This window comes from Ovis aries, chromosome 19 (genome assembly GCF_016772045.2).
Source record: "Ovis aries strain OAR_USU_Benz2616 breed Rambouillet chromosome 19, ARS-UI_Ramb_v3.0, whole genome shotgun sequence".
Taxonomy (NCBI): Eukaryota; Metazoa; Chordata; class Mammalia; order Artiodactyla; family Bovidae; genus Ovis; species Ovis aries.
Window position 1 is genome coordinate 52359066 of NC_056072.1, and position 20236 is coordinate 52379301.

Consider the following 20236-nt stretch of genomic DNA (forward strand, 5'->3'; position numbering starts at 1 on the left):
AGGCAAGGCTGAAAAGGAAACACAACTACCTGAAAAAAGTGAGTAGAGAGCCCCGGGAATGAACAATATTCAGAAACACAGTACTTCCCAATACAGGGTCATTTCCAAATCAAGAGTCAAGAAGTCTTAGGTCCAGAAGACTAGCAGAAAAAGCCCGTGTCTGTCTCCTGTCCTGAAACAGAAGAGTGATACTGCACCTGGCCATACCCATCACTGTCCTTTGTGCTCACAGAGGACGCTGCTGACAGAGGACAGCTTGTTTCCTGCTCTGCTTTATATACCATTAGCAGGGCAGGTGAGTCATCTGACAGAGGACGTAAAAGCATCGCTTCCACCAACCAACAGCTGTGTTGGATCTCAGCTAATACAGCTTTGTGCCTTGGGCAATCCCTTAATATCGCTAAGCCCCAGGGTTTTTTCATCTGTGAAATGGATGGCTTTGTTAGAAGACCTCGATGGCGCCTTTTAATATGATTATTCTAGCTCTCTAATTATACATTAGTGCAACTCACTAACAACACATGACATAAAAATGGCGTGCACCAACAAGTCCTTACCTCACTTCCTGATATCCGCCTCCACCTACTCTTTCATCACAAAATCAGTAGGACAACAAATTAGGCAAGATTCCAGACTCAAGTATGTGGCCCTTGAAGTCAGCTTCAGTGAAAATTGTGTGCTTGGGTTTAGTGGGTTAGGGTTATATAGTATGACTATCTTACTCCATCATGTCCTTTTTTCATCTCTGTGTCTTCTAAGCTTTCCCTGGCTTACTCTTACAGCCTAAACGTTAATCCAAAAATTCACCCCCATTATTGCTTTTCACCAGTCTTTACTCACCCCAAGCGTTACTGCTACAAGCAGATCATTCTCTTGCTTACAAATCTCTAGAACCCTCAACACCTGCTTCCATGTGATCACTGTGAACAAAAACCCTCTCATTTATATTTATTTTCTCTGTTTCCTTTAGTCCAGCTCATTTTTCTCAAACCGCTCACTCCCCACGAAAGATGCTGTCCCCTTGCTGTCCACTTCACTCCTCTTCTGGAAAACTAACCTCCTTCAAGAGGGCTTTTTAAAAATTATTATTAAAATTTTTTTTTATTTTTAATTGAAGGATAATTGGTTTACAATACTGTGTTGGTTTCTGTCTCAGAAGGGGTTTAGAGTGACAAAAACCTTAGGCCAGGCATTACGCAAAGAATACCGCAAGTTTTCTCATTTAATCCTCATATGAATACTAAGAATTAGAAATCATCCCTATTTTCACATTTGGAAAGCTGAAGCTAAGAGAGCTTAAGTAACTTGCCCAAGGATTTTAATCCAAATCCTTCTTCTATCTCCAAAGCCACACTCCTAACCATTCTACTTCACTGTCTCAGGAGGTCTGACTCAGAAATGTGGAAGAGGAAGTTTCCTTAACCCTGCGGAAAACAAGAAGAGCACAGAGATCTCTGCATAGTTTTATTTTTTAAACAGGGTCCTTCGCAGATGCTAACATCCTTCTAGCCAAAGCCCAACAGGGAACAGGATTTCCAGCATCTCCACCTGGAGGGCTCCACCTGGCTCAGCAGCTCGGCCGCGGAGCAGGACAGCATGCCTCCCCAGCAGGAATGGATACAAAAGCACGGGAGGAAGGCTGGGTCTTGTACCCAGAATGCCAACAAGGAACAGGTGGTTAAGAGAGCCCTGTCCCCAAGCGAGACCATCAGTCCATTCTCCGGGACCTCTGCGGTGCTGGTAGCGTGACTTCCAGTGTGGGGTCAGGGGAGTGGCCCACCTCAAAAGATTTCCAGATGCGATTTTAAAAGCTCTTATTACGCGACAAGGCAGTAATCTAACAGTCCAGGGCGAGCAATGACTCCTCAGGAAGAGCCCACGCCTCTATCACACCGCAGCTAACTCGGAGGGGGCACGTCTGTGGTGACAAGAAAAGGTGCTTTTCCGTGGTGCCCATCAGAAGGTAAAAAGAGCCGACGCCCCCTTCCTCCACAGAGCGGCTCCAAGTCCGCGTTTTGGTTTTTTTTTTTTTTTCCTCGTGTGACAGAAAAAGGAGGCGGGTACCCCAAGGTCCCCGAGGGCCTCAGCGGCGCACCTCTTAGCGTTTCCTTCCAAGGTCTGAGACTGAGAGGCTGACCCTGTCCGTCTACCCCCTCAGCCCCAAGCCCCCTCTGCCGCTCGGCACCTCTCTTTCCCCGCCGGTCGCTCTCACTCCCACCTCGTTTCCCCATCCCTCAGCGCGCTAGACCTCTCTTCCCCGATGCCCCCATCTCTCTTCCCTCCCCGTTCGGCCCCCGGGCCTTTCAGCCCCACGCTGCCCGGCCCCTGGGACCTTGAGCGTCACGTCGCACAGCTTGCCCTGACGCCGGATCTCCTCCATGACGCCGTAGCCGCGACTAGGCAACTCGGACACGGAGAAGTGCACCAGGTCCTCCAGCTCCTCCGCGCCGTCCTCCACCATCTTCCCCGGCCGCCGAGACTGCGAGGCCTGGCTGTGCTGGCTCGGAACTAAACTGGGCGGGGCGAGGGCGCGGGCGGACGGCGGCCCGAGGCGCTGGGCCGGCGTCGAATGGGCCTGCGCGGCCGCCGTAGTCTCAAACTGCTCTGCGCCGGAAGCCGGGCCTCGCGGTTTCCCAGGTCTTGCGGCTCCGTTCCCCAGCTACCCAGACCCTGGCTTCGTGCCTGCAGCTCCCGCAGTCTTTCTGGATTAATCAGCCCCATCGCTTGTCCTCCTCTTTCGGCCCTGACCTTATTCGTATCGCAACAGAGGACCGCGGACTTCGTTTCCGCCACGACCTCGTACTTCCGGAATAGCCAGCAGCGGCCCGTTGCCACGGCGACCGTATACACAGGCTGACAGCAGCGCTGCCGGTATTCCGTAGCTGCTAATGCAGAGGTCCGGCTGGGAGAGGGCTCCTGCCTCCCGAGCGGTGAGCAGGGGTCACGCGCGCTCGGGATGGGGAGAAGGGAGGCTGGAAAGGGGGGTGTCCGCCCGCTGACGGACAGCTGCTGGAATCTGAAGACCGCTCCTCGCGGGAGTTCCCAGGCTTGGCTCACTGGTCTCCTCCACCGGGCGGAGGAAGGTGCGGTGTCGAGGGGATTCTTTCAGCCTTTTTGCCGCTTAGGGCCTTCGGATCTAATATTCCCTGGTTTTACGAAGGTTCTGCGTCGCGCCTGAGGTTCAGGGACCTCTGCTCTTCTCGACCTTTTTTATTCGTCGGTTTTCTAACTCGGGAAGCCTGGCGTGCTGCAGTCTATGGGGTGGCAAAGAGTCGGACACGACTAAGCGACTGAACTGACTTACTATAGAGAGCTTCGGGATTACCAGTCCCAACCCTTTGCTTTATAGATACAGAAACCGCTCCAGAGAGACACAGAAATGGTCCCAAGGCCCATTGCCTCCCAGACTCCACTCACAGGTCCAGCCCGTTGGGTTAGAAAAAGGAGAAAGGCCAGTTCGGCTTGGGTCCGAGTTTGCGGACCTAAGATGCTGCTGCCTTTTTGGTGGCTGTGATTGTTCTCCTTGAGAGTCTGTTCTGGACAGGAGCGCTGGAAGACAGGAACCCATCTGAACCTCTCCTTTTCTCCATTTTAGGGGTGCCGGGTGGCAATCTGTTCATTCTCACCCCTACAACAAGTGAGGAAACTGTGAGCCTCTAAGCAGAGAGGGCTCCTGGCGACTACTCAGAGGTTCACTTATTTACACCAGAAATATCTAAGGGTGGTGTCCATGAGGGAGAGGCATTCCCCACAAGATCCTAGAGAGAAGGACCCTACTAAAAGGGTGAGCGTGGTGAGGAGCTGAGATGGCTTTTTCCAAATGGTGCCTGGAAACCTAGTGTCCTCCTGGAAGGGCTGTGGGCTCAGGGGTTGGTGGTGGTGAGGGGAGGGAGTGACATCCTGTGCCCTTTGGGACTCTCTCAGTAGTGACTGAAGATGGACCCACACATGGAGATTCAGCCACGCTCTGACTTCCAGCCATGACCACCACCATCACCAGTCACCATTTCTTAAGCACCTGCTCTGTGCTTGGCACTGTTCTGGACTTAGCGGGGGGATTCAAACGAGATAAAAGGCACCATCCAGTCCTTCAAGCAGCTTGTCATTTAATTTGGGAGCTGCAACTGTCTCAAATGATGCGGTCTAAGAACAGTAACAAGCATTATTTCAGTAAGTGCAAGATGGCATGCATGGGGTCCCTAAATGTCTGGTGTTTGAGGGGCACAAAGGAGGCATGCAGTTAATACAGGAGGTTTGTCTGGGGAGAATATGGCTCCTGGCGCGAGCATGGGGAGAACTGGGAAGCACAGATAGCATGGCTGCATGTGCATGTTGGCAAATTCCTGGGCAGAAAGGGGGCAGGCTCTGAGGGGAGGGTGATGCTTGGAGCTGGCCTGTGCTGCTCCTGGGCTGTCCGTGGGTAGGGGCTGCCAGGAGGGAGTTTTAGGCACCTGCCCCAGAACATGCTCCTTTTCAGAGGGCACCCTGGACAGCATCTTAACTTCCCTGAGCAGGAGGATGGGCCCTCAGACCGGTATGGGGAACTTTAGAGAGTGACACTGCTTGCCTAAGTAAGCACACCTCCCTCCACTCTCCACTTTCCCATAGCCTAGATCAAAGTGAACCTGGAGATGAGATAATCCCTTCAGTTTTCTCATTTCGGCAGTCCTGTTAGAGCTACTTGGGACTTTTTGTTTCTAGAGCTCAACCTTACAAACAAAATTTTTAGACCTGAAATGGGACAAGGCACGATCCTTACTCACCTGAATATCTTTCACATTCATTTTCTAAAAATGGAAAGATTTTTAGCTTTCCTTAGAATTTGTTGACAGTTTCTCTCAGTACTTCATCTTTTGTCATCAGTGTATAAGAGGCATCTAAAGATCTGATTACATTTTAAGTTCCCCCTTAAAGCAGTAAAAATCAGTGTGATTATTCCATTTAATAACTTTCTTTGCTTCTCCACTCTTGATCAATGTTAGAACCAGAATTTACTAGGTGATAGTATTAAATATATTTACACAGACATTCTGAGGAGAGCCTAGTGTGATTTGACCAATGAGACTAGTATCCAATAAAATGTGAGATTTCTTAGTTATCATTTGGAGGGTGTGGTACAATTTTTTTTTTAATGTTTGTGAAATACTTTAGTCATAAAAGATATTAGAGATCTAATTGACAACAGCCCCTTTTCTAGCATCTCTGCTAATTGGTGTCCTGCTTGACTATCTAAGATGTTTATAGTCCTTATTTTGAGAGTCTTTTCCACTATAGGAAAATTCTACATAATAATGTTATTTACCTAAGTTTCCCTCCCTGTCACTTACAGCTTTAAGCCTTCATCCTATTTGATGAAACACATGGTAATCATTCATGATAGTATAAATGAAGGAATACAAACATATGTGTGTCTACCCGAAAATGATGAGAATGCACGTAATTAGGTTTTAAGAGAGGCAGAGGAGGTAGGGGACTGATTTTCCTCTCAGTGGAGTGGTGGAGAAGAAAGAATATTTGATTGCAGGCTCCATTAACTATACTTCCAGGAAATCTTTTTTCTGATCTATGTTAGTCTAATGGAGGTAGAGGATGAGGTGCTACATCTCAGGTAAGGTATGTTAATGAAAAAAAAAAAAAACTAGTTCTAATGCGTTTCATAGTAAGTATTTTAAGAGGAAAATACAATGAAGAAGGCAAAGTGTAGGTGGACTCTGATACGGAACATTTCTAGAATCCACGTCTAAACTTAGGCCACTGAAGGGAGCATTCTTTTTGTTTTGCATTTTGGTCTCTTAGGGGGTCGGTGGAGAACGGTGAGGCACCTGATCAAGTTGGATGTACACAGACTTGTTGAGCAGGATCCTGTGAGCAGAGCCCTGAGATGCTAGGGGGCAAAAAGGAAGGCTGGCTCCTGAGAGAGGAAAACATGGGCCACACATCATGCTTTCCAATCTTGCTGATCAGTGACATCTCCCTTCTAATGGTTGCTTGAGGATGACTACTGAAAATGTTGCTGTTTTCTTCTTTTTAGCTAAAATGGGTTCTAGGAAAAAAGTTCACGCGTTTGTCCGTGTCAGACCCACTGATGACTTTGCTCATGAAATGATCAAATATAGAGATGACAACAAAGTAAGTACCGTTGTGTCTGCCTTCACCTGCCTGACAATCTCTCGGTGCTTTCTCACTACACTGTTTTCAAACCACCTTGTAAGGACCAGGACAGAACTGGTAAAAGTTCAGGTGGAATCTAGAGTCCTTCAAGTCCAGAGCACTCCCCCCACCAATGCTGTTGATGAGGAAGCTCATGAAACTCCCATTTTTATTGCCTTTTTGGTTAATAGTTTACCTTTATCCTTGTATCTGACACTGGAAGGTGACATTTGTCCACACTCATAAAACTTTCTGGTGATCAGATCTCCCACTGTACAATCTCCCAGGGAGTACAGTAGGAATGTCTTCAGTTGATTATTGTTCAGCTTGCCAAAGAGTGGGAGAAACTCTTACGGCGAGAACTGGAAAGATCTATCCCTCCCCATGTCCTCACCAATGTCTGAGGACTATTCTGAAGCCTGAGACAGATTTAGCATACCTTGAGAGTTATGAAATGTTTTTATTCAGCAAACATTTGTGGCTCTACTATGGGCAGCCTGGAGACATTGTTCAAGGGAGCAATTCAAAGGTCAACTATTCAAACTTCTGAAGTCCTAGCAGTCAGAAAGAAACTCAGGTGCAGCCCTGTGAAGTGCACCCTGCTGGACGTGGATTCAGTGACCCTGAAGCACAGAACATTTAACTTATGAATGGACCAAGCCCTGCTCTGTTCATCTTATTTTTTCTGCGTGTGGCTGTGTCTTGGCTTCTGTGTCTAAGGCAGCCAGTGTAAGAGTCCAGTGAGAGTCCATTTACATCAGAAGTCCTCATTTCAAAGACTGGAATCTACCATTAGCCTAGCCCAATAGATTTCTAAACCAGCTGCTGCCATAGAGGGGTCTAAAAATCTAAAAACAAAATTTTTAAAAACCTTTGCATGTGAAAACGTGCTGATTACAAGTTGGCAGGCACGCTTGCTTTAGTGCCAGTGAGTTGCTATGTCGGAATAGTCCCGTGACCCACAGCGTGTGAGGGAGTGGTTGCTCGCCACAACGCTCAGGGAGGCCTTGCCTCCAGTCACCAAGAGCTAGGGCTCTAGCGCAGGCCTCCATTCCCAAGCACACTGTTCTCTCTGGCCTGTTTCAAAGCATTCCTATGCTTATTGGACTTACCTAAAACTTGTTTAATGAGAATGTGATAAACGTGCTTCACCCCATATCCCAGAGGAGGGAACTAAGACAGACAGCCCCCTGTCCATGAGGGTGAGATGTGCTGGAACCAGCATGTGCTCCCGTCCCCTGCTCCTTCCACCCTGAGGGTGTCTGGCCTCCCCGAAGTGGCTCCCTTCCCCCCATCCTGAAGGTCATCCAGGACACATACAAGTCCCTGTTCTTCCTCGAGTTCACCTCCTCTGTTTCCTCCAGGTCAGGCCTTGGCTGCCGTTGACTTTTTTTATACCAGTTTCTTAAGGAGTCTTCGTTTCTTCCTAGACCATTGATATTCACTTAAAAAAAGATACTCGGAGGGGAGTTGTCAATAACCAGCAGACAGACTGGTCATTCAAACTGGACAGAGTTCTCCATGATGCCTCCCAGGACTTGGTTTACGAGACAGTCGCGAAGGATGTGGTTTCTCAGGCCCTCAATGGCTTTAACGGTAATTTAGTTAATTGTTGTTTTAACGTACGAACCTGGGGAACACCCCCACCCAGAAAGAGGTACAAGGATTTTATGGTGAATAAAATAAACTACAATTTATCTTACTAACTTTTGTTTGTCTCCATGTTCTTATGGTGGAAAACTTTGGTGACCCATGGTCCTGGGTTCCTACCTTCATAGGACGATTTAATGACCCTGTCTCTCTATAGGTCATGGGGATTCAAATATTATCCTGTTTCAAATTCCTCGAATATTAGTTTTGAAACAATGTCTTTAGGATAAATTTGATGGAGTCAAAACATTTTTCTCCTGGCTACCTGCCAGGAGCTATTTCCATTTATCCTACCAGCACAATTAATCTGTTCCATTCCAGTATTAGGTTATTTACATATATCACTAAAAACTTGAGTAGAGTTTGATATTCTTAAGGTAAAAGCTTAACAAAAAAAGCCATTTAGCAAATTAAAATTTATAGGGAAATTTCTACAAACTTGTTCAGTCTAATATTGTTTTAAAATCTAAGATTTTAAAATCCTTAGAAAAAATACATCACAGTCTGTAGACTGTCTCTCTGGTGGCTCCTGACTAGCATGTTCCCCGTTTGCAAGTTTTAGGTCTTCTGTTTAAAAGTCGGTTGAGTGTAGAAGCCCGAACATTGTAGCCTGTGTGTGATATACAGATGTGGTCCTCATTCGTCCTGAGGGGATGTGGCCCTGAGGAAGTAGAGACAGAGGAGCTAAGGCCCAGGAAGGCTAAGAGTCATGGGCTCTGGGTGCTGTGGAGCCACAAATGGGCTCTGAGTCCCAGCTAAACTGATTCCTTCTTGCACATTGCTGCAGGATTAAAGATACTATTTCTGACTCCAGTGCAGATGCTGAATTCAGGCCTCTTGTGTTAAAACCTACCAATCCCAGGAACTAGAGCATCCATGTGGAAAAGGCAGACACTGATTTCCACCACCCAGTGTTGCCTGGGCATTTCTGCTGTGTGAATATCTACTGAAGCAGCCTTTGGGTTAGGTCCGGTTCAGGCTGCCCAAGTCAGGAGGATGAGCAGATGGGAAGTGGAGCCCAAGGTGACTGGTTTGTGTCCCAGGGCCTGGTGGTGATGGAAGACCTAAAGCACAAGTGAGGTGCCCTCTTCCCAGAGAGGGCACTGGGACAGATCAGGGCCTAGTCACAGTATTCGGTTTCTGAAAGTGGCCTGGGACCAACTTTAGTCTTGTGGGAATGTGCTGTCTACAAAGAATTCTCACCAGTAACAGAAAGTGCCCTTCCCACTCCCATCTCTTCCTGGGGATTTTGAAAGCTCTTCTTTCTTTCTGTCTGGGCAGCCCCATGGGCAGACCTAGCCCTGAGAGCCTGGCTGTCCATGGTCTTGCTGAAGAAGGGCTGGTTCAATGCTCTCATCACCCTCATCTTGCTAGGAAAATTCCCAGGTCGTCTGTAGCCTGGAATTCCCTGCTCTCCTCAGAAGCCCTAGGATCAGATCCCCTCTTAGAAGGGGAAGCAGTAGAGCCCTCCATGGACCACAGATTCAGAGCAGCTGTCTGTGTTTGACCCTTTACATCCTGTTTCCCTGCTCAGCCACTCACCCTACATGGCAGGAATTCCCGATGTCCTTAGCTGCTCCTGATGGCCACCTTCACACCAGGGTTCTGGCTAGCGCTGGGCGTGCTGGGGGAGGGAAAAGCTGTCCTTAGATCTATTTTCTTGGATGTCACCAAAATGTGTTTTGAAATGTTTGCAGGCACCATCATGTGTTATGGGCAGACAGGAGCTGGCAAGACGTATACTATGACGGGGGCAACCGAGAATTACAAGCACCGAGGGATCCTCCCTCGTGCCCTACAGCAGGTAGAGAGTGGGCCGGTGGGCAGGATGGCACACAGAAGCTGCCCATCCCAGGCCAGCTCCTGGAGCCAGTGGGATCCAGGCCTCCAAGGAGCTGCAGCCTGTAGGGGAGACAGGTTATGCATGGTGGAGTGAGTGAGTGAGTGAGTGAGTGAGTGAGTGAGTGTGTGTGTGTGTGTGTGTGTGTGTGTGACTGACTCTGACCGACTCCCATGCTAAGCTTGTTTCCCATTTGGTAAAGAGTGAGTCGGATGTGCAGACTGGCTTCTTGCTGCTCAGTTGGCCTGTGGCCCTGTAACAGAGGGTACGGAGGACCTAGTTCTGTTCCTTCCTGGTTTTAATGAGGGAGAGGGACCATTGCAGTGCTTCCTTACTGGCCTGCTCTGGCTTCTTCCACCACCGTCACCCCAGAAAGAGCAAAGGGAAGGAGCAGGGCACAACATGAGCTTTCAGGACCAAGCTAGCCCTGGGGGTCTGAGAAGTGTGACTGAAGACAGGACAGGAGGGCGTTCCTTTGGAGTCTGCTAGCCTGTGTTCCTGGAGAAGGCAATGGCACCCCACTCTAGGACTCTTGCCTGGAAAATCCCATGGACGGAGGAGCCTGTGGGCTGCAGTCCATGGGGTCGCTGAGAGTCAGACACGAGTGAACAACTTCACTTTTACTTTTCATTTTCATGCATTGGAGAAGGAAATGGCAACCCACTCCAGTGTTCCTGCCTGGAGAATCCCTGGGACGGGGGAGCCTGGTGGGCTGCCGTCTCTGGGGTCGCAGAGTTGGACACGACTGAAGCGACTTAGCAGCAGCAGCAGCAGCAGCCTGTATTCTGTGAGGACCCTTGTTTTGGACGTGGGAGGCAGAGGATTTTTCCCTGAAAAGCAACTTGAGGTTTTATAGCCCTGTCCAGTAGGAAGTGAAGTTGCCCCTCTTGTGCATAACCATCCATGCTATAATTTTTTTGAAGCAATATTCTTAATATCCCACTGTCAATGCCTCAGCATCTTAGACCTTTTTCTTCCCCCTCTTATTTACTTTATTCAGTAGGCAGTGAGGGTCTCAAAAATCTCTCTCTTCATCAGATGTTTGGTCTTCTTGTAAAGCTTTGGGTTTTTGAGGTTGAACATGGAGCTTTACTCCATCAATAACATGATTTTCCCATTGTAGTGCATGGTGAAGTTCTTCTGAAGAAAAGTGAATCCAACCCATACCTTTGTGAAAGCCAGTCTCTTCGTCAAAAGGAACAGTACACTTTCTTACATGGCCAAATCGTGCAAAGTGTTCTCTCAGCTCACTTGAGGCCACCGTCCCTGGAATTTTTCTGACAAACACAACCGGTCGGCTGATATCTGTACGCAGTACCATAGCGCCCCTCACTGCCGAAGCTGCCATCTTTAGCATCTTAGACCTTGATAATCTAGCTCGGTGCTGCCCAACAGAAATTTAATGTAACTCACATACTCAGTTTTAGGTTTTCCAGTAGCCACATTTTAAAAAGTAAAGCAAGTGAAATGAATTGTGGCTTAGCTGGTAAAGAATCCACCTGCAATGTGGGCGACCTGGGTTCGATCCCTGGGTTGGCAAGATCCCCTGGAGAAGGGAAAAGCTACCCACTCCAGTATTCTGGCCTAGAGAATTGCATGGAATGTATAGTCCATGGGGTCGCAGAGTCAGACATGACTGAGCAACTTTCACTTAAATGATACATAATATATAATATATTTTATTTAACTCAATATAGCCAAAATATTTCCATATGTAATCAGTGTGAAAATTATTGAGATATTTTACATTCTTTTTCCTTACACTAAGTCCTTGAAATGTATTTTACATGGGCTTCCCAGGTAGCTCAGTGGTAAAGTACGCCCCTGCAAATGCAGGAGATCCAGGTTCAATCCCGGGGTTGGGAAGATCCCCTGGAGAAAAAATGGCACCTGACTCCAGTACTCTTGCCTGGAAAATTCCACAGACAGAGGAGCCTGGCAGGCTACAGTCCATGGGGTCTCAAAGAGTCGGACATGACTTAGCGACTAAACAACAACAACGTATTTTATACTTACAGCCCATTTCATCCTTTTTTTGGCTGCACTGCACAGCATGTGGGATCACAGTTCCCTAACCAGGATCGAACCCACACTCCCTGCATTGGAAGGATGGAGTCTTAAGCACTGGACCACCAGGGAAGTCCCCATTTCAATTTAGACCCTAAATATTCATCAGAAATAATTTCTCTGTATTTATATTTCATGCAATTGACAGTTGAAAGGGTGGACTCATAAACACAAATTGTCCCAAACATACTTAAAAGTTTACCAGTAATTGAATTTAGTATCAGTTCTAATTATTTGATTAAAGTTAAATAAAATTCCTCATTTGTGTGAGCCACATTTCAAGTGCTGAGCAGCCACCTGTGGTTAGTGTCTGGCATGTGGCACAGCACAGAGCTAGCCTGTTAGGATAAGGGGGGACTTCAGGGATCATCCGGCCCAGCTCCCCATTTAACAGATAAGAAAGTTAAGGTTCAGAGACAGGGAAAAGACCAGCCCAAAGTCACCTGCTGATAAGCACTGGGGAGGGCAGTCGGAGTTGAGAAGGCTGAGTTCTGGCTTGGCTTTTTCCCTTATTAGCCGAGCCACCACACATGGGTGTGGCCCCTTCCCTGCTTCAGTTGCAGTGGAGTTAGGAGGATAGAATCAAATAATGGATGTGAAAGAAGCTTCTGTGTGGTAAAACTCCACAAAATGATATTTCCACTTCACAGTCTTTTCTGTTCATCATTCCTCTACTTCTTGAGACTGTGTAATGATTAGCCAATCTGTAAGTCAGGCCTCAAAAAACTACGAGATGATAGTGAATATCACCCGATGAACTACTAGCTGATGATGAGGACCATCACAGTAACTAGACCGCGAATTCTTCCAGGGTGAGGGCTCTCTCCAGAGCTCAGGACTCCCCTAATCCTGGCTGGGCAAATTCCTCCAGGATGAGGGCTCTCTCTGGAGTTCAGGACTCCCCTAATCCTGGCTGGGCAAATTCCTCCAGGATGAGGGCTCTCTCCAGAGCTCAGGACTCCCCTAATCCTGGCTGGGCAAATTCTTTCAGGGTGAGGATTCTCTCCGGAGCTCAGGACTCCCCTAATCCTGGCTGGGCGTTGGTGCTCTGCTCTTGGTGACTGCTGTCCAATCTCCCATCCAGGTTTTTAGGATGATTGAAGAACGTCCCACACATGCCATTACTGTGCGCGTTTCCTACCTGGAAATCTATAACGAGAGCCTGTTTGATCTCCTGTCCACGCTGCCTTATGTTGGACCCTCGGCTACACCTATGACCATCGTGGAGAATCCTCAAGGGGTCTTCATTAAGGGCTTGTCGGTCCACCTCACAAGTCAGGAGGAGGATGCATTCAGCCTCCTCTTTGAGGTGAGATGATCAGGACCACAGCTGCCTTCTCCCTAACCTTTTCTTTCTCCTTTCCTTTTGTTCCCCTTTTCCTCTCTCCTTAGTTTCTTAGTTACTTTGATAACCAGAATTAAAATTAGTATATACTTGTTTAGCAAGTTCAGATAATAATGAAAAAATATAGAAGCAAAAAAGAATTCACTTATCTGTTTTCTACATATGACAATAATAATGTGTGTGTGTGTGTATATATATATATATATATATATATATATTTAATATTTATTTATTTGGCTGCACCGGTCTTCAGAATATAGGATCTTTAGTTATGGCATGTGGGATCTAGTTCCCTGACTAGGGATCAAACCCTGGGCCTCTGCATTGGGAGCACAGAGTCCTAACCACTGGATCACCAGGGAAGTCCCAATAATATATATTTTGGCTCAATAAATTTGACTTCTAGTCTTTTTTTCTCTTGAAGTTTTTTCTTTATTTAGTTGAAACTGTCCTTTAAAAAGTTAACCATGGGCATTTGTGATATAGAAAAAAATAAAAATTAATGTCTTTGAAATATAAAGGCTCTTAGAAATCAATAAAAAAACATTCCCTGGGATGTGTTATTCTTTTTAAAATCATGTAGATTAAAATTCTTATGCATTGCTGGTGACCTATAAAGGGCTATAGCCATTTTGGCAGTTTCCTAAAAAGTTAAACATTAATTGTTTTTTTAAACTTTTTATTTTCACTTTATTTTACTTTATAATACTGTATTGGTTTTGCCATACGTTGACATGAATCCACCACGGGTGTACATGCGATCCCAAACATGAACCCCCTCCCACCTCCCTCTAAACATTAATTTTTTCATAGGACCTAGCAATTCTGCTCCTAGAGATCTACTTAAGAGAAATGAAAATCTGTGTGCACACAAAGACTTGTACACAGATATTCATAATAAGATTATTCATAATAGCCAAAGACCAGAAATAACCAAAATATTCATCAACTGGAGGATGGATACGCAAAATATGGTATGTCCAAACAATAGAAAACTAGCGATAAAAAAGAAATGGAACATTGGTACATGCTATGACATAGATGAAACTCCTCCTCCCTCCCCGGAAAAATGCTAAGTAAAAGAAATTTTAAAAGGTCACCTAATGTATGACTCCATTCATTTGAAATGTCCTGATAGCCACATCTATAGAGAAAAACATTGCCTGGGGGAGGGGAGCAGGAAGTGACTGCAAATAGGCCTGAGAAAACTTTTTTGGAGTGATACATTTTAAAAATAGAATTGTGAGGATAGTGACACAACCCTGTAATTTTACTGATTCAAAAAGTCACTGAACTATAATACTTAAAATGGTGAATCTTAGGATATTTAAAATATATGTCAAATAAAAGTTCAAAAAAAAAGTCACTTAGGTGTCCTCAGAGGTGATTTAAACACAGATCCCTTGCATGTACACAGAAGAGCCTGCCAGGAGGCAGCAAAAACACATTCTCATCTTATTGCTGCTCCTAACATTTCACCATGAAGAATGATGTTTGCCAAAAATTTCTTGGCTTAAGGTTAAAGAAGGTCCAAGTTTGTGAAGAGTTTATCATGAATAAGTATTTATTCATACCCATAGAAGTAACTGGGCTTCCCCAAAGAATCTGCCTGCTAATACAGGAGACTCAGGTTCAATCCCTGGGTCAGGAAGATCCCCTGGAGGAGGAGATGGCAACCCACTCCAGTATTCTTGCTGGAGAATGCCATGGACAGAGAAGTCTGGTGGGCTACAGTCCATGGGGTCACAAAGAGTCAGACACAACTGAGCAACTAACACTGGAAGCAAGCACTCTCCTGACTTGTAATCATTTCCTTGGTCTTCATTAGGGCTTAACCACCTGTAGTTATATCTCCTGAAAGAGTATAAGTTAACCTTTTTGGAAATTTATATAAAAGGAATCATGTAGGATGAATTGTCTTATTTCTCTTACCTACTGTTTATGTGCAATTCATCTGGTATTGTTATATGTTTTCCACTTTTATCGTATTACATTGTGTGAGTATACTACAGTTTAGTTATCCATTCTACTTCAGATGGACAGTTGGGTTTTACTAATTTGGGGATATATCAGACAATGGCACTATGTGTTTATTGACCTAGAACCAGGGACGTTCTTGTATGTATATCTGATGCACATAAGCATGAATTTCTCTAGGTAAAGCCAAGAATTGTAATTGCTAGGTCACAGAGAGTATGTGTCTTAAGCTTTCTTAAACGATACCAATAATGGCATACTCCCTCAACAGGTTGTCAGAATTCCCATTATTCTGATCCTAAAATTTTGACCAGTCTGGCTGGTGTATAGTGTTTCCCATTATGGCCCCACTCATTGGGTTTTATTTCCCTGATTACCAGTGAGATTAGGGACTTCATTATGTGTTTATTGACCATTTGCATTTCCCTGTTCATGTCTTTTGATTATTATCTTTACAGATATCTTTTTTCCCTCTCATTTGTATAAATTTATAAATTCTGAAAACTAGTTCTTTTCTCAGTTGTATGTATTACAGCTGTTTTCTATCTCCTGTGACTTTTTTTCTTGATATGTCAATTTGATGAACAAATATGCTTAATTTTAGGCTAGTTGAATGTGACAATGAGACCTTGGGGATGTAGCCTGGGAGCCAGCCAGGCCTCCTCCACAGCCCAGGGCCTCCCCTCCTCTTTAGGTGCTCCACTCTCTGCAGGGGAAGGCAGTATCGCTGATTTGGGGTTTCTTCATAGCACTTCTCAGGGTCCTTTAAGGAGACAGGAGTCCCTCCTGTACAAATCTTTTTCTCTGAGTACAGCCATTTCTACATGTCTCCTTTTAAGTGTATTCTGGTCATAGTGCCTACTCCTGTGAATTAGAGGCAAGGGCTGTCTCTTTAAAGATACAAATTACTGATTTTTTTCCTAATGTTTAAATGTAATTCATGTTCACTTTAAAAATATGGAAGCATAACCTGTATATATAAAAGATCCACCTATAAACTCCAAACCAGAAGTGACCATTAGTAACATCTTGGTAGCGCCATCTGTTTAATTCTTTCTTCTATGAATGCTTCTGCATTCCTCAGATTGTACCATCATATGATTTTGTCCCTCGTTTTGTTAATGAGATGTATATACATTGATCTGTGTATGTCAAACCATCCTTGGATCCGGGGTAAATTCCATTTGGCTGTGGTGCATATGTCCTTTTATTGTGCTGTTGAAGGCAGTTTGCTCCGATTTTTGGATTCTGCATTATTGTTATTAAAAGCTATTTGTCAGCATTCTTCTGGTCACATAACATTGTTCTCCAGACAGATCATTCCTGAATTGCTGGATATGTAGGTTGGTTATGACTCAATATCTATGAATATTTTTTAGGCTCATAGTTTTTGTTGCCACTTTGCTTTTCAGAAAGCTATTATACAAATTCACATGTCGCTAGCAGTGAGTGAAAATATAGGTCTGACTCCAATTTGTCTTCTGTTCTACTAGTTTATAAATCAGATTTCCCTGGAAGGCCTGACCGAGGGCTGTGATGTAAAGATCATTTCTGTATAGTTAAAAAATGACTCAAATGCCTTGTTATTTCAATATGTCAAAATATCTACATGTTTTCTCTCTTCTTTAGGGAGAGACCAACAGGATTATAGCCTCCCACACAATGAACAAGAACTCATCCAGGTCACACTGCATTTTCACCATCTATGTGGAGGTAAGTACAAGCTCTTTGAATAGCTTGGGAGGGAGGTCGATTCCCATGGAGCTTGTTCCTTAAGAGGCTTCTCACTGTGACAGCCTAACCTCCGTTTTGGGTGTTTCACAGGCCCGTTCACGGACCTTATCAGATGAAAAGTACGTCACTTCCAAAATTAACTTGGTGGATCTAGCAGGCTCGGAGAGGCTGGGGAAGTCTAGGGTAAGTGGGGGAGCAGGAAGTTCCTCCTCAACAAGCCATGGCCCTGTTTCCAGCTTAGTGTCTGTGTGCGTGGACTGTCCCTCACTGGGCATTTGTGAGCATCGTTCCTAGCTAGGCACAGTTCAGCTAGGGGGACAGAACTAGCAGAGGTGAAACAGCTGCATCAGAGAGGCCATTCCTACTTGGCAGGACTGTTGTAAACGCTGAATGAGATGATGGCTCCTAAATTCTTAGCAAAGTGCCTGGCAGTCAGTGCTCCATGCTCATATTAGCATTTCTCTGTGCATGAGTGTTCATATGATGAATATTTGCATGAATTTTTCATCTCACATACATATTCATATGAGTATTAGCATAAGCATTCACAAGAGCATTCAGAAGAGCATTCAGATGAATGTTTGTATTGGTGTGTTGAATGAATGTTTGTATATTCCCCAGGATTATTTGCTCAAATATCTGCACAAATATTCCCCTGTGTGTTCATAACAGTGTGACTCTTAAGGGAGTATTCATATGAATATTCACACAAGTATTCATATTCATATGAGCATTCACTCATATGAATATCTGCATCAGCGTTCCTTGGAGTGTTCTTATTAGCCCAACGTGGAATACAAGACAGGAAGAGAAGACCCTGCTTCTGGGCAGGAGGCTCTGGCCTGGCCACAGACCTGCAGTGTTTTTTGTGGGGCAGCCTCTCCACTTGGCCTGAAGCAGAACTGACCTTTGGTTTGTAGTCTGAGGGCCGAGTCCTGAAGGAAGCCACCTACATCAACAAGTCCCTGTCATTCCTGGAGCAGGCCATCATTGCCCTCGGGGACCAGAAGCGAGACCACATCCCCTTCCGGCAGTGCAAGCTCACCCACGCCCTCAAGGACTCATTAGGTGAGGGGTGGCTGGTGTGCAGGGAGGAGGGACAGGACTGGCGTGTCTGCTACTGGTGGTGATGGCTTGCTCCCTCCCGGTGGCATGGACTTGCCTGCAGCCTTTTCACAATGACCTCAGACACACCTGGAAAGGCAAAATCAAGCACAGTGCCCTCTCGTGTCCCCCATGTCATTCTGCTCCCTCCTCAGAGGCTTTGCCTAAGCTTTGGCCTCTACCGGGGGCAACATATCATGTCCCACCATCCCTGAACCAGCTGGCAGAATCCTTCATCGCCTTGAAGCCTCAGGTGGAGGGCCTCTCCTGTGAGGTCTTCCCTTTCCTTCAGCCTCTCTGATTGAGGAGCAGGGGCTATCTTGTCATCCTGTGTTCCCAAGCTTTTGCGTTGGGCCTGAAGGTGGGTGTGTGATTATTAACTATGTGCCCCCCATAAGCAAAGCCCTGGCCACAGGCCTCTGCCCTGCCCCAGCCACCTTGCCTCTGCTTTCTCCCCAGCTCCTCCTTTAGGTACGTTTGGCGGCCTCTCCCTCTTCTCTGCTTCTTCCCCTTGCCTCCCAGGCTTGTGCATGCTTTCGTGTGTCTTCTCTGGCCCTCAGTCGGGTCAGGCTGCTAGAACCAAACACTATGGACTGAGGGGCTTACACTATGCAGACATCTGTTTCTCACCCTCCTGGAGGCTGGAAGTCTCAGATCAAGGTCCAGCAGGAATGGTTCCTGGTGAACACTGCCTTCCTGACCTGTAGATGGCCACTTTCTCCTTGTGCCTTTACATGACCAAGAGAGAGAGAAAGAAAAGAGAAAGATCACAAAGAGACAGAGCTCTGGTCTCTCTCTCTCTCTTCTTTTAAGGGCGCTGATCCTATTATGGGGCTCCACCCTCATGACCTCATCTAAAGTTAATCACTTCCTATAGGCCCCACCTCCAGATGCCATCACCTTGGGCACTAGGACTTCAACATATGAAGTTTGAGGGGACACAAGCGCTCATATAATAACAGATCACCGCCACCAGCCTCAAAGGAATGTCTTGGCAGAAAACCCACATGGTTCATGGACCTACTGTGTCTTGCTTTCTGCAGGGGGAAATTGCAACATGGTCCTCGTGACAAACATCTATGGAGAAGCTGCTCAGTTAGAAGAGACGGTACGTAAGGACAGTCAGGGCAGCCGGATTAGCATCCATCCTCAGGCGTGCGGACTGGGTAAACTGACTCAGTAGCCACAGACATGGTCAAGAGTGGACGGATCCAGGGGATGAGTCTGAGCCAAAAGGGCTCCAGCCGGGATCCAGATACCAAGTCCCAAGGGGCAGAAGCTGTGTCGAGGGAGAGGCAAGGCAGGGGGCAAGCTGAGTGTGGGGGCCTCTGTGAGGAGATGAGGCTGTGCATCAGCTGGGTAGGGCAAGCACTGTGTTTCCTGACCCACGCAGCGGGAGGCTCAGGAAAGAGGAAGGAGAAGGTGAGTGGCTGGAGGGGCCCTGGTGGCCATGCTGGGCCTTAGCTGCTCTCCTGAAGATGGCAGGGCTTGTCACGGGGCTTTAGTAAAAGGGTTGTGGCCAGACTCGTGACTCAGGGAGATGAACCCAGCAGCAGGAAACAGGTGATCTGAGGAGGCGAGAGGCTTATGAGAACCAGAGGCAAGAATACGAGCTAAGCCAGTGACACAGGAGAGTCCACATAGCTGAGGCTCCCTGCCTCTCCTCCCAACTCGTCATAAGTGAGATAGGACTGGAAATCTCTCCATAGACATTTTGCTCAAGTGTGGACAGCTCAGGGCAAGTTTCAGTCGTATGCAGAATCCACTCAGTGAAACAGGTCAGACACTGCAGGGCGAGACGCTCCTGCGGGGCCTCCCAGCTTTGTGCATTAGCGACCGTCCCAGCTTCCAGGGGGAGTTCTCCTGCTGCACACTCAGCATCCTGGGACGTGGGAAGCCAGGGATGGGAGCTCCAGCTGACGTGCAGGCAGCATCCCCAGAGGAAGGCTTCAGGACCTAGTGGTCTCAGAGTATCATAAAGCGTGAGTGAACCCCAAGAGGAGTCATGTGACTATTGGACCTCCTGGCTGCCTGGTTGAGAAATCTGTCCTCCTAGACTGTGGAAGACACTCTCTCCCCTGATGCCCACCTCGGAGATGGTCACACAGGAAGCAGCTCTCCTGGCACCTGCTGCCCCCAGAGGCTCGTACCCACACCACCTGGGATCTCTGCCCAGGACTGAGCCCACAGAAGCCCCGAGGAGCTGCTTGGGACAAAGGCAGATTGCCAGTGTGGAAGGTCATGATTCTCTTCTCCAAATGCTCTAACTTTAAAGCAGTGCCTGTCGTGATTCGTGCTGCTTTATGCAGTGACCCTGCCTGTGTGTACAAGGGAGTCGTGCCCACACGTGCTGCTGTATTTGCAGCAGG

General features: G+C 46.7%; 3 protein-coding genes across 31 annotated transcripts in view; 1 reads left to right on the forward strand and 2 right to left on the reverse strand.

Moving 5' to 3' along the window:
• KLHL18 (kelch like family member 18) overlaps nt 1–20236 on the reverse strand; it is a 120144-nt gene that overhangs the window by 46882 nt on the left and 53026 nt on the right. For 2 of the 26 annotated variants that reach the window (XM_027957718.3, XM_027957717.3), the window contains exon 1: nt 2333–2481. The exons of the other annotated variants lie outside the window; for them this stretch is intronic. In XM_027957718.3, coding sequence (XP_027813519.1) covers nt 2333–2461 — 129 coding nt within the window. In that variant the 5' untranslated portion in view covers nt 2462–2481. Of the gene's footprint in view, nt 1–2332; nt 2482–20236 lie in introns of those variants that run through there. 26 annotated transcript variants of the gene reach the window in all.
• KIF9 (kinesin family member 9) overlaps nt 1363–20236 on the forward strand; it is a 38654-nt gene continuing 19780 nt past the window's right edge. Inside the window, exons 1-10 of one of the 4 annotated variants that reach the window (XM_004018499.6) lie at nt 1363–2930; nt 3925–4170; nt 6032–6129; nt 7581–7746; nt 9498–9604; nt 12792–13016; nt 16659–16742; nt 16854–16946; nt 17684–17831; nt 18911–18975. In XM_004018499.6, the coding sequence (XP_004018548.2) occupies nt 3981–4170; nt 6032–6129; nt 7581–7746; nt 9498–9604; nt 12792–13016; nt 16659–16742; nt 16854–16946; nt 17684–17831; nt 18911–18975 (1176 nt within the window). In that variant the 5' untranslated portion in view covers nt 1363–2930; nt 3925–3980. Of the gene's footprint in view, nt 2931–3924; nt 4171–6031; nt 6130–6156; nt 7747–9497; nt 9605–12791; nt 13017–16658; nt 16743–16853; nt 16947–17683; nt 17832–18910; nt 18976–20236 lie in introns of those variants that run through there. The other 3 variants (XM_012100140.5, XM_060402908.1, XM_042236346.1) reach the window with 3 other exon arrangements.
• Nucleotides 10621–11112, reverse strand: LOC105603555 (SRA stem-loop-interacting RNA-binding protein, mitochondrial-like). The gene has a single exon (XM_042236359.2). The coding sequence runs from the start codon at nt 10995–10997 to the stop codon at nt 10656–10658; it is 342 nt and encodes a 113-aa protein (XP_042092293.1). The 5' UTR covers nt 10998–11112; the 3' UTR covers nt 10621–10655.

What these genes read in the sequence shown, in the direction of transcription:
- LOC105603555 (XM_042236359.2), bottom strand. Translation starts at nt 10,997, where the DNA reads ATGCTAAAGATGGCAGCTTCGGCAGTGAGGGGCGCTATGGTACTGCGT.